Source organism: Pongo abelii, chromosome 7 (assembly GCF_028885655.2).
Source record: "Pongo abelii isolate AG06213 chromosome 7, NHGRI_mPonAbe1-v2.0_pri, whole genome shotgun sequence".
NCBI lineage: Eukaryota > Metazoa > Chordata > Mammalia > Primates > Hominidae > Pongo > Pongo abelii.
The window spans coordinates 107,073,395-107,086,716 of NC_071992.2; the positions used below are offsets into that span (position 1 = coordinate 107,073,395).

The 13,322-nt window shown below is 36.1% G+C and overlaps 1 protein-coding gene across 2 annotated transcripts in view; it reads left to right on the forward strand.

Moving 5' to 3' along the window:
* The window catches only part of LRRC69 (leucine rich repeat containing 69), a 112,534-nt gene that overhangs the window by 81,569 nt on the left and 17,643 nt on the right, over nucleotides 1-13,322 (forward strand). For both annotated transcript variants that reach the window (XM_054518657.2, XM_054518656.1), the window contains 2 exons: nucleotides 7,265-7,366; nucleotides 12,407-12,586. In XM_054518657.2, coding sequence (XP_054374632.1) covers nucleotides 7,265-7,366; nucleotides 12,407-12,586 — 282 coding nt within the window. The remainder of the gene's footprint in view (nucleotides 1-7,264; nucleotides 7,367-12,406; nucleotides 12,587-13,322) is intronic.

The window sequence follows — 13,322 nt, forward strand, 5'->3', positions numbered from 1 at the left end:
TACTGCTTACTTTACTCAATATCATATCAGGACAATTTTGTCATTAAAAATCTCTTGTAAACATCATTAAATTTATTACCTATTAATTTTTGAATAAATTTTAAGGGGCATAAGATATTTAATCCTAATATTTACTAAAACATTATAATAAAAAATAGAAAATAAATGATACATGTTTAAATTATTAATGGTTGAAACTGTTGACTACCTACTGTGATAATAACAGGTAATACTAATTATTTACTCTGCCACAGGAACTGTTCTAAGTACTTTGTATGGATTACATCATTTAACAATCATATTAACCATAATGAGGAACCTATAATTATTATTCCCATTTTACTTAAAGAGGTTTAGTAATGTGGCTCAAGTTCTCACAGCTAGTAAGTATGGAGCTGAAATCCAAACAAGGCAATTTGACTCCCAAGTCCATCTTTCTAAATCTATACATTTTGCATTATATGTTTAAGCCTTGCATTAGGAACTGGAGATAGAATGATAAGGAAACCACAGAGGGTCTGCTCTTTCTGAGCTGTAGTGTGTAGAGAAACAATTATTACCAAATAATTAACATTTTAAATGTATAATTACAAGCTGAAATCAGCACACTAAATGAAAGGAACATAACTCCATAATAGACAACAGGAGCCTGACTAAATAAGTAAACTGGGGAAAGCTTCCTGGAGGAGGTGACACAAGCTGACAGCTGAAGAATAAACAACAATCAGTGAGGTAAAGGGGAAAGATACATTCCAGACAGAAGGAATAGCATGCAGAAAGGCCCTAGGGTGAGAGAGAACATGAATGTTCAGAAAACTGGAAGAAATTCAGTGTGACTGGGGCTCACAGATTGTATGGGAGCAGGCCGTGGCCCAGGAATGTAGGGCATGCTAAGAATTTTGAACTTTAAGGACAATGGAAATCTCAGAGTTTTATGTAGGTGGTGACATAATCAGATTTATTTTGAAAAGATCTTTCCATCTGAAGAATGACAGACATACTGGAGGGAGGCCAGAGGGAATGTGGGGTGGATTTCTGGTAGACTTTTGCTAAAGTTGAATAAGAAATGAAAATAACTTGGTCTAAGGTTGTGGCAGGAAAGGTGGAAAGACCTGAACATATTTAAGAGATATTTAACAGGTAAATTTGAAAATGGTGATGGAGTTAGTATGTTTTCTATGGGCTGAGATAGACAATACTAGAAGAAGACCAAAATTTAGGAGGGCAGATCATGAGTTCAATCTTGGAAACAGTGAGTTTGACATGTGAATATTTTGAGTATGCAGTTGCCTATTTAGTGTGGAACCAGAGTCTTTGCCATAGAGATTTAATCAATTTGATGAATATGGGTAAAAAAAAAAAAAGAAGAAGATAAAGTGCAAAGAAAATGTAGTGGGCTCTGGGGAGCACTATTTCATGACTGGGCAAAGAATTATGAGTTATCAAGGAAAATTTAGTTAGAAGAGCATGTTAACTAGATTGGAATTGTTGGCAACCACTGAGGTATACTGGAAGTTGGTGATGATGAATTTATGGTGATTCTTGTCTTCCCTGAGGTATGACTCTGCAAACAGCACCACAGAGGCAAGGAAGCCTGGTGGCAAGAATGACCCAGAAAGGTTTTGTAAGATATGTGAAATGAGAAGGTTGAGTGTCAGAGGATTCAGGCATATGATAGCATAATTTACCATTCTTTGTTTTTAAACATAGAAAAGCGTTTTTTAAAAAAAATTTAGGCTTGGCACGTGTCTCACACCTGCAACCTCAGCACTTTCGGAGGTCGAATTGGGTGAATCGCTTGAGCTCAGGGGTTCGAGACCTGGGCAATATGGTGAAACCCCATCTCTGCCAAAAATACAAAAAATTAGCTGGGCGTGGTGGCACATGCCTGTAGTCCCAGCTACTTGGGAGGCTGAGGTGGGAGGATAGCTTTAGCCCAGGAGGTGGAGGCTACAGTGAGCTGAGATCATACCACTGCACTCCAGCCTGGGTGACAGAGTAAAACCCCACCCACTCATCCCCCCACCCCAAATTTAAATAATTCTGAGAAATACCTTTTATGCATAAACGTTTGTCTCTTTTAAATATTTCTTTTGGAGATATTCCTATAAGAATTACTCAAAGAGTAAGAATAACTTTCAGCCTTTTAAATGACATTGCCAATTTGTTTCCAGATTCCCCTAATCTTGTTTGCATGGGGGCAGTGGGTGTTCTAATTTTTATTCTTTGTGTTTTGACAGGCTAGAAGAATGTATCCTTCAAATTCTTCTTTCTTACTCTCTTTCAGCTGCTGTGTCATGAGTAATTTTCTTTGGTTAAGGTGCATATCTCATGCACATACGAGAAGGTCTTCATGTTGGTTTGGAACAACAAAGAAAACTTTCTGGTTATTGAGTCTTTGGGTCATAAGCACTGCCCCTCTCAAACCACTAAAGATCTTACTCCATTTTGTTGTGATGTTTTATGATATGGACAAAACTGAGACCAAATTGTTCCAAGAAGAAGGAAATGCAAAGGCCCCAAGGTGGAGAATGCTTGGGAAGAAAGCCAATGTTACCACAGTGGAGAGAGACAAGAGAGAAGTGGAGAAAGAGTGAGAGAGCAGGTACTGGGAGATGAGCCCAAAGAGATAGTGCAGAATCCAAATCATAACCACGTCCTGAAGCCAGGGTGAGGAGTGTGCATTTCATTTTGAGTGAGATGAGAAACCACTGGGTGGTTGTAAGAGGGGGAGTGAAGTGGTGTGATTTGCACTGTAAAGCAATTGCATGGTTAGGGTTGGCACACACAGGCAGGGTGGAAGTAGAGGCCTCTTTGGGCTACTGGTTCTCAGGTAGTTTAAGGGCAGAAATGGGGTCTAAAGCAGGCATGGGGTGGGGACTGTGCGGTGACACAGATAAGCCCTTCCAGATCAGTTATTTCTATGCTGATGTCTAAATGGAAAAGCCTGAAGAGGACTCTCCCTTCAGCTTTAAGGCCTAGGGTACAAAAGGCGGGGCAGGGCCTGAGCTTGGGGGCCTTCATCTGCTTCTCCCTGACTAGAATGAGGAAGGTCTCAGTGTCTGTCTGTCTGTCTCTCTCTCTCTCTCTGTGTGTTTGTGTGTGTGTTTATAGCCTGGGAGTTTAGTTATCTATTTCTCTCCAGGCTTGGCTCTTAGCCTCTTTTCTTCAACTCCCTCTAAGGATCTTCTCTTGGGACAAGTATTCAGCAGATACTGAAGGATTATGACTCTAGGTCACTTTCTGACTATTTTCCCTCCCTTTCATGCAGGGTGTGTGAGACAGGGGTTCCCAGCACAGATATTTTTGGCTTTCTTATGTTCAAATGATATCATCAGCCTAATTGCTCCACAATTCTGATTAGATATCAAATTTATCATACAGTTTCTTGAATTTCCCATTGGTCACAAATAGTATTAATATCCTTTAGAGTTATTAATTAAATCTAAGTTTTGGATGCCTTAGCCCCCACACTTGAATCTTATCCCCCCTCCTTGAAACTCGACCTTAAGCCTATTTAGAAATCCCAGTTCTCACTAAAGAGTAACCCTGTAAATTTTGAGATGCTTTGAAGAATGCACAGGGATTTGTCATACCCTACTTATTGGTTCTGTTTTTGAGTCCATGTGAAATCTCAGCTTCCTCCCTCACCCCCAGTTTACTTTATAAATGCTCCTGCTAATCTAGCCCCCTTCTGATCTCCCTCATTACTTTGGGCTAGTCTGAAGCAACAGAAGGACTTGCTAAATTTGTATATTCTTCCTGAGGCCTGGGGCTTTGTGGGAACAATTATAAAAATTTACCAAGTCTAGAGAAGAAGGCCTTCGCAAATCTTGAGTGCGCAGGGAGAAGCAAATGTGTCTGGTGTTTCTGAGAAGATATTTGTTTATTCATAAATCATTTATTGAACATCAGCTCTGTACTAGGCATTGAATTTTGAGCTTGCATTAGTCACATAAGTCATAGTGTTTAAAGAGACCAAAGCCTGATAGATGAAGATGGACTTTTCAACAATGATTGTCTCAGAGTATTTATAGGTAATGTGATTAATTTATATACCAGGCCCAATGAGGAGACAAGGAAACATTTGATAGAGGCTGGAGAAGCTTAGAGGGGTGACATTTTAGTTTTGAAGAGATGACCCAGGTGTAGGATGAGTTAAAAGGGTATGGCATGAGTCATAACTGTGAGATAAGATACAGGCCTGTCATGAGATCTCTAAGTACCTCTGAAAGCTTAAAAGGGTAAAGATGGGGCTTACTAGGATATATGGTTGGAGAGTCAGCCAGGGAGAGCCAAGTATGACATATGAGGGCTTTGAATTTATCCTATGGACATAAGAGAGCCTTGAAAGGTTTTAAGCAAGGTTGTTATATGACAAAATTTTCCTTTCAGAAAACCATTTCTTCAGCAAAAGTTTGCGCTGAGATGAATTCAAGTACCATTGCAACAACTCACATAAGACAAAGGCCTCCAATGAAGGTGGGGTGGGTAGTGGGTGTGGCCAGGAGTAGGAGAAGATTGTGTGGGGGTGGTGAGGAGGTGGATGGGATGGAGGGTGGAAAGAGAGGTTTCCAAAAGTTTTAAGAAGGTAGAATTGACAGGACATGGTTAGAGACTTGAAGTGGGTGATGAGAAAAAGGAAAAAGCATAATTTGGGGGAAACATGAATTTAGGCTTAGAATTTAGAACTTTAGGTGCCTGTGGAACTTCCAGTTGGAGAGGTCCATTGGACAGCCAAATATTTGAGACCATTACTCAAGAAGGCAGTTGACATAGACATCTTAGCCTCAAAGTTCCTTGAATCCTTCATTTTAAGGAGCTTCCTTAGTCTTCACTTCAGCAAACCATATCTATAGTCAAGTCTAGATCCTGACATCACCTTCACATGCTCTAAATTTGAAGAATTAAGGTCTGGTATGGCAATGTGACCACTGGTTCCTTGTATGTTCAAGCTATCTTATTGCTTTATATCCATATCTTTTCACTTAATGACTCAATGACATGAAGTCACTCAATGAGTCTTTAAGTCAAAGTCATTGAGACTTCATGTCTTGCCACGTCTTCTTTTCTCCTAGTCCATCAGAGTTGGTATTGTTATTCCTTCCTGTAACCAGTCTAGACTGAAAAGGAGCAGTCCTGCCCTTTAATATTTAGTACACACAACATGCTCATTCTTTTACTTTCTGACATACTTATGTTGCAAACTCTTTATGTTGGATCTGGGAAGCTGAATGCTAAAGTGAAGCACATAATTGTGCAGACAGGGGCCACCACTAATATATAGATTACAGTGGTTCCCTCAGCACTTCTGTATAATATATTTCTGTCCAGGTTCCTTTACTGAAAACTGTGGGACATTTCAAACCTTCACTGCTTTCTTCCTGTCTCCATTCACACTGATACCCTGCCTCCGAACTCAACTGACATATGGTCTTATTCTCTGCTTCAAACAGTTGAAGGGACTATGTCTGACTCCTTTAACCATCCAGTGTCTTCAAACTTATTCAGGTTCACTTAAATGCCTTTTCCTCTGGTCACAAAGGAGGAGATAATTAAAAGATATTAATATTCTAAGATCATTCTGTGTCCTTCACCTGCTCATTTCTGTTTTACTTATTCCTTCTTTCTCCTTTACATTAATCTCTCTGTATTGGTTTTTTCTTAGAGGACTGTGAGTTTAGTATAAATTATGGAATGATATCCTTTAGGACAAAAAAGGAAAGAATGGTGGTTACATAGAATGAAGCACAAGGAATAACCCTTCTCATTTCAGCACACCGAGTACTGACTTAGAGCTGCCATTGGGTTCAACTCTCTAGGTTGTACTCATGAGATTGTTAACATAGGAAACGGAATTAAGAAAGTTAGAATGTCTGTTTTGAGACCAGGACTCAAGGTGATACCAACATACACTTGAGCTTTGTATTTTATTTAAACATCTGCCTATGTTGTGTAAGATTTCCTGTACTTTTGAAACCTAATGACATGATATCCCAGATGTTTAAAATCAATTATTTTTAATTTGTTGCATGCTTGCTACGTTTCAAATTCTGGGCTCAAATTATGGAAATATCTCTAATTTTCCTATAAATGTTGTGAGATTCAGTGGTGTGGACCCACTTCACCCAGGCTCACAAGAGCTAATTTTGCACATTCCTTCCCAAACTCTGTGTTCAGTGACTTGAATCAGCTATAGCAGGAGGGTTTACACTGTGGAGTCAACACTCGCTGCAAATTGAGGCTTTTTATTTCTTCATTTCAAGGACCTGGTTTACTAGCATACTACTTAAGATAGGTCATATGTCCCCATTTTACAGCTGAAATTTAGGTTCAGAGAAATAACTCCCTAAATCAGGTTAACTGTGAAAGCTACATGGGTTTTTGGGAGGCAAGGCAAGATATTCTGTAAGAGAGTAAGACATTGTCTTTTCTCTTCTTTTCTCTTCTTATTCTCTTCTTAATCTTTTCTTTTTCTACTGAAGTTGTAGAGTGCAATTGGATTTAGACTTTCTCCATAGAAGTTTAAATATCCTTGTGAACTGTATATCTTCCATCTTCTGTTTTTTTTGTTTGTTTTTGTTTTTGTTTTTTTTCTCACTCTGTTGCCCAGGCTGGAGTGCAGTGGCACAATCTCGGCTCAGTGCAACCTCCACCTCTGGGTTCAAAGGATTCTCCTGCCTCAGCCTCCCGAGTAGCTGGGATTATGGGCATGCACAACCACACCTGGCTAATTTTTGTATTTTTAGTAATATTTTCTTGGTCCCTAATAAATTATAATGTGAACATTTTGATGTTCTTTTATTTCTTTTACTTTCCTCATTAAACATAAATGGATCATAAGACAGTCTTTGAGATCTAGAGGTTGGTGTATGTTAGGATGTTATTTTTTGTTATGCTTGGTTTTCTAATAAATATATTTGCAAAATGTTCCCAACACTCAATTTATTAATGCTTATTCTATTACTAACCAGTTCTATAATCTCAAACAAGTTTTCTTAGTTGTTCAGAATGGGGATATGACCAGTGACCCCTAAGGTCATGGCCATTCATGCCACCATTAAAATTCTTATGCTTCTGATAAGTAGAGTATGCCCCAGTGTGCCCCTAAATTACTTTATTTAGGACTTATATCCACATTAGTATTTACTGTGGATTTTTAGTCCTAAATAAAGTAATTTCGGTTTAATTTTATTAAAGTTGTAGCTTTAGAGGTAGTTTCATTATTTTGTTGCGCAATAAGGTTTTAAATTTGTTTGAAAAGTTTCAGGATCTGAAGCTGAGGGAATTCTACTGTGAGGGAAACCCACTGTTCCTGCAGCAGCCAGTGATTTCTACACAGCGGGAGAATGTCTGGAGTCTACAGGTGAAGACTTACCTCATTCACTTAAGTCTTCAAACTAAAGGCACAATTTAAATTTTAAAGCATTTTCTTTTAAAACATTCTTGCCAAGCCAGCAAATGATTAATGTAATCCTAGTCCATTGGCAATGTGGATCCTATACATAATATTTTTGACTTGCTTATAGAATCCAATGAAATCCTAAGTCACTCTGATTACCAGAGTGACTTAATTCAGAGAAATGGAAATATTTTGTAGGACGAATAAAAGAGAGAAATTTATTTTCACTTTAGCCTTTTCAGTGTTATTTAAAGATGTATTGATTTGTTCTTAGTGTAGTCTTTACCTCTTTCACTCCCTTTTTACTTGTCTGTATCCCTAGTGGATGAATGAATATGATCCAGAAACTATGTTCACTTCAGCAAAACAAGTTAATGGCATTACAAGAAGGAAAAGGAAAGCATATTACAAAACTCTTTGGTAATAGACAAGTCAGAGATCACAGATCCTCCCACATTTGGCTATGATTCTCCATCAAGAATTTAGATTTCTGAGATCCATTGGGTCTGTAGCTAATGTGCAGGATTGTCATAAGACTTTTAGGATTTGTATGGGATCAACTTTCCTGGCTGCAGGAAACATCCAATCTTGTCCAGTGGCTTACTTTGTTTTTTTTTTAATTAAATTATTGTATGAATTAAATTATTGTATTGTTTATTGCAGAAAACAATAACATACAGATGAGCAATGGAGAAAATCAAAATTTCTTACACTGACTTTTAAAAAGTTTCTTACTACAAAAGTAATACAAGCTCCTGTAGAGAAATTAGGGGAAAAAAAGCCAACAGAAGTTAATAAAAATACTAAGAAATCAAACTAATACTCTATGACATTTATTCTTTTAGAACTTTTTATGCATTCAAAATATTTTTGTAATTAAAGATGAGTTCAAACTCTATACACTATATAGAGTTGTTTTTCCACTCAGTTATTGTGAATAGCTTTCCAATCAGTAAAACAAAACAAAATAAAACCAGACCATGACGTCTTTTTTGATGAATACATGGTATTCTGTATATGATGATATCATAATATTTTTAACTACTTCCCCACTGTTGGATGTTTAAATTATTAATAATTTTCTGGGCTTTTAGCCTTTATAAACAAATATACAAGGCTGGGCACAGTGTCTCATGCCTGAAGCCCCAGCAATTTGAGAGGTCATGGCAGGATGATTGCTTGAGCCCAGGAGTTTGAGACCAGCCTGGCCAACAGAGTGAGACCCCATCTCTACAAAATTTTAAAAACCTTAGCCAGGCATGGTGGTGTGTGCCTGTGGTCTCAGCTACTCAGGAGGCTTGAGCCCAGTAGGTTGAGTCTGCAATGAGTTGGGTTCGTGCTACTGCACTCCAGCCTGGGTGACAGAGTAGGATACTGTCTCAAAACCCCCCCCCCAAAGTCAAAAAGCAACAACCACAAAAAGCAAAGCGACAGTGACCATTCTTATAGTAAATTTTTAGTTCCTGTGCATATTATCCCTAAAAATGTAACTGCTGGGCCAAAGAACTGACATCTTGTAAAGTTTGATTTACTTTTTTCAGATTCCCTTTCACAGAATATTTTCACAAACAGCATTATTTCTTACTCTTCTGTAACAGAAAAACATCTTATTTGAAATTTAATAGTAAATAATTTGAGTAACTGTTGTATTTAATTTTTTATTCCCTTATAACTTATTTTTTCTCCTTTCATCAATCATTTCAGTATAATAATAGTAGCTAACACTTATTTTATGCCTATTATGGACAAGGTACTGTTCTAAGCACTTAACAGGAATAAACTAATTTAGTCCTCTACTAACCCTAAAAAGATAGGTATCATTATTGACCACTTTTTATAGATATAGAAATGGAGATTCAGGGAGGTCAAATAACTTATCTGAGGTCACAGAGCTACTAAGTGTTGGGACAATGATGCCAACTTAAGCAGTTGGGTTCCAGACTCCCAGCTGCAATATTGGTTCAGAAAGGGGATACAGGGAGCTGAGGGAAATGGAGACAGGGTCATCCTGGATTGGAGGAGGTTCTGGTTTGTGGAGGAGGCTGAATTAGCAGTTAACCCAATCTGGTAGCTGTCTTACAGACAGCCTTCAAGGACAAGAACCTTGTCTGTGAGGGCGGTGAATGAGAGAGAAATTGTTCTAATTTTCAGAACTGTTGGGTCCAGGAGCACAAAAGTTAATTTTTACAATGTGTTTAGTGGAAGTAGCTATCTATGCCTGTAATATGTAAATGATTTGGGTAGTTTTAAGAGTATCTCTAAGAATTTTTCTCAGAAAAGTGACTTAAACTGATTTGTACTTAAAGTAAGAGTTATTTCTACTGGGCATTTAGTCAATGTTACTGATTAAAGTACTTGCTGTGTCAAAGAATTCTAGGAACTATGATATGGGTTATGCCTTGGTAAAGATTTTAAAAACTTTACCTCACCTCAGAGATTTATGAAGTAAAATTTAATGCTAATAACTATATTATAGAAAAATATTAGCCAGAATATACTGCATTAGTAGATGCCAGGCTAAATGGCTTACCGTTTTTATGTAATTTAATTCTCCAAACTCTTTGTGATAGTATTGGAAAAAATCCCAGTTTTACAGATGAGGTGTTCAAGACCAGGGAAGTTAAGGGTTCACCCAAATACGATCACACAGCAAATAAGTCATAGAGCTAGAATTTACACCTATGCATGTATTTGTCTCAGACTTTGAATTTTTGCTCTTGATGCTACGTTTTAGTGCTTATCATACACATAATAACGCCTGAGTATACAATAGTTCCAAAATATATCACTCCTAAGGATTCATATTTGTTTTTACATTTTATATTTTTCATATTATATAATTTTTATGTATATAATTTAATAACTCAAAAATTATATGTATGGAAAACGTAGGACATATAAAATTAATTTCATTTATTATGAATTATAATTAACTTGGAAATATTCTAAGAAAATAGCATATAAGCTATCTAAAAGGAGCAATTTGAGTATTTTGAAATATTTTTATAGACCACTTTGGTCTATAAAAGATTTCTTGACTTTTAAATAACACTGGAATTAGGCCATCATTAAATTGTGTACTCTCAAAAATTGCATTGAATGCATCTCTAAGAGATGTACTAAAAGATACTATTGGTCATGCCAGTAGTATTTTATTTTACATATACTCACATTTCCAAGTAAGAACTTTATATTTTAATGGTGTATGCTGTCCTTCCAAAGTAACACATTGGCAATAAGTAAAAGAAATATAAATAATCAGTGATGTAAGAGCTGTCAGATATACTGAGTGCAACAAATATGTTTGAGTCCAGAAATCATAAATGGAAAAAGTGATCTATATGAACCTATTTTTAGGTCCCTTGTATTTCAGCAAATGCTTCTATCATCTGCTATTTTGGGTAGTGAATCCTTATCCATGAGTTTTCTACAGCTTTATAGTAAGACTTGGCCATTGAATTCATGTAGCTAAAAGCCTACCTATAAAATCAGTATTTATCTAAGAATCACAAGCTATGATCTGCTTAAGTAGTTGGAGAAAGGGTGAAAATAAATATCTGATTTAGGCATCCTGGTAATATTAGTGCAAAAGCATGACCTCAGTCATGCAACCACCCAGGAGAATGAGCTTAAGTGGGTAGGAGGTTGTGCTGTTGAAGGATCAGACAAATAAAGAATCCATGCTCAGGGCTGTTTACTGTATAAAGGCAGCTTTCTCGGGTGCTTGTTTATTGGGAGGGATAGGATCATAGGAAATGGACACAGCAATTTATAAGATTTTGCTGTTATTTTTTAAGTTTTTAAAGAATTTAATTTCTTTAAAATTAAATTAAATTTAATTTAAAATTAAAATTAACATTCAATTTAAAATTAAATTATTGTTAAATTTAATTAATTTAAAATTAAAATTAAAATTAAATTAAATTAATTTCATGCGTGGGGTGAATGCATGAAAGATTATGTGTGTATATATGTATTTCCAAAAATTCCTATCCAAGCTTTATGTGGACTATTTCAATACTACTGGGAAATCTTTCACTTTTGTCAGGAAAAAAAAGTACCAAATAAATCATCCCCAAACACTATTAAAATTTCAAGCAGTGTTTGTGTAACATTTACACAGGACTTCCATGCTACTGACAAAAACAATGGAGAAAATTTAATGGATTCAGGCAAATGTTTATTTACTTTCTTTGCTTGGTCAGTGAAGATTTAATTTTATGCATTATGTAATATATTTTTATTAAGATGATAGCCCTAGTGAAAGGCAACTTCCATTTTCTTACTTCCTCCCTTTATTATTTAGTATTTTATTATTATTATTGCAAGTGAATTTTCTGAACATATCTAGGTAGATAGGTTTAACTAAGATTAAATTCAGATATTTGGTTCATAGAAATCATTGCTTTTTTGATGGCGCTATTCAGGTTCTCAGTACAGCAAGGAATTTAGACCAGTGCTTCTCAAATTTCAATATGCATATAGATTACCTGAGGAACTAGTTAAATTGCAGATTTTGATTCAGTAGGTCTGGAGTGTGTCTGACATTCTGCATATCTAATAAGCTCCCATGTGATGCAGTCTGTGAACCACAGTTTAAGTAGTTAGGATTTAGACCTTAGTGAATATGACAAAATTCATTTTTGAATCCAGTCTGAATGTTTGTATGGTCTTTGCTTATTGTAATGAGAGGTGCCAGATTTAAACCTAAACTGTATCTAACTTTACAAAATGTGTAACGCAAATGTATTATGACTTGGATTCCTATATGTAAGAGATGTAGAAATACGACCATGTAAGAAACTTATTGTTATTATATTGATGAAAACCAAACTTATTTGCAATGCCAGTCATTTACAACACAATTCATTAGATACACTGCAGAATCTTAATTTAACAGAATCTAGATAATAAGCCATACACTTTATCTAATGAAATGGAAATCAATGTAATGTAAAATAGTTTTGAAAACAATCTGAGGAACTGTATTTTTTTTCAATTTAGGAAATAACATCAAGATTTGTAATGAATCAGCTAGCAGAAAATAACCCTTTCCTAATGGATGGCATAGAACGGTACCCACAAGTCAGGAGAATGATCTCTCAGGGAAAAACATGTGCAATATGTGGACAGTACTTTATAACCGTATGGCTGGAATGTGTTCGATTTGTTCCTCCACCAAAGGTAAATGATGCTTTTTGTGCGAATATGAGCATAATACTGATTCCTATCCTTTGTTCTTATCTAAATCCATTAATACTAACTAGATTTGTACCTATGATTGGCTTATAGGATAGTATACTGTAAATTTTGGATAGACAAATTTGGATAAATATCTGTAATAATCATCATCACCCATTCTATTTACATTCATAGACTCTCAAATTTATCAAAATACATGCATTCTAGCAAAATTTCATGAAAGTTGAAAGTTTTTAATCAGTAAATCCCTTTTGTTCATGAATATTAATAATAAAACCAGAACTAAATTCTTCTCAGAAGAAGAACTGGTCAGCAGTCTGTCGTGGAATTCTTGGTGTAGAAAAGGTGAATGTGCTGGCTAGTTTATATCATGATGGTGTTCTAGGACACTAAATATGCATGAATGTGCAACTGCAACATTATGTTACCCAGGAGTTGTGAATCCCAGGGCAGTTCACATAGCCCATAAGGCATGTTCTAGACCAGAGCTCAGCAAACTCCTTTTTCTCTAAGCGGCCAGATAGTAAATATTTTAGGCTTTGTAGACAGTGTGATCTGTGTGACTACTACTTGACTCTCCTTTGTAGCATGAATGCAGCTCTAGATAATATGTAAAGGAGTGTAGCTGTGTTCTAATAAAACTTTACTTGTGAATTTAAATTTCATATAATGTTAACATATCATGACATATTATTTTATTTTGATTTTTTTTCAACCA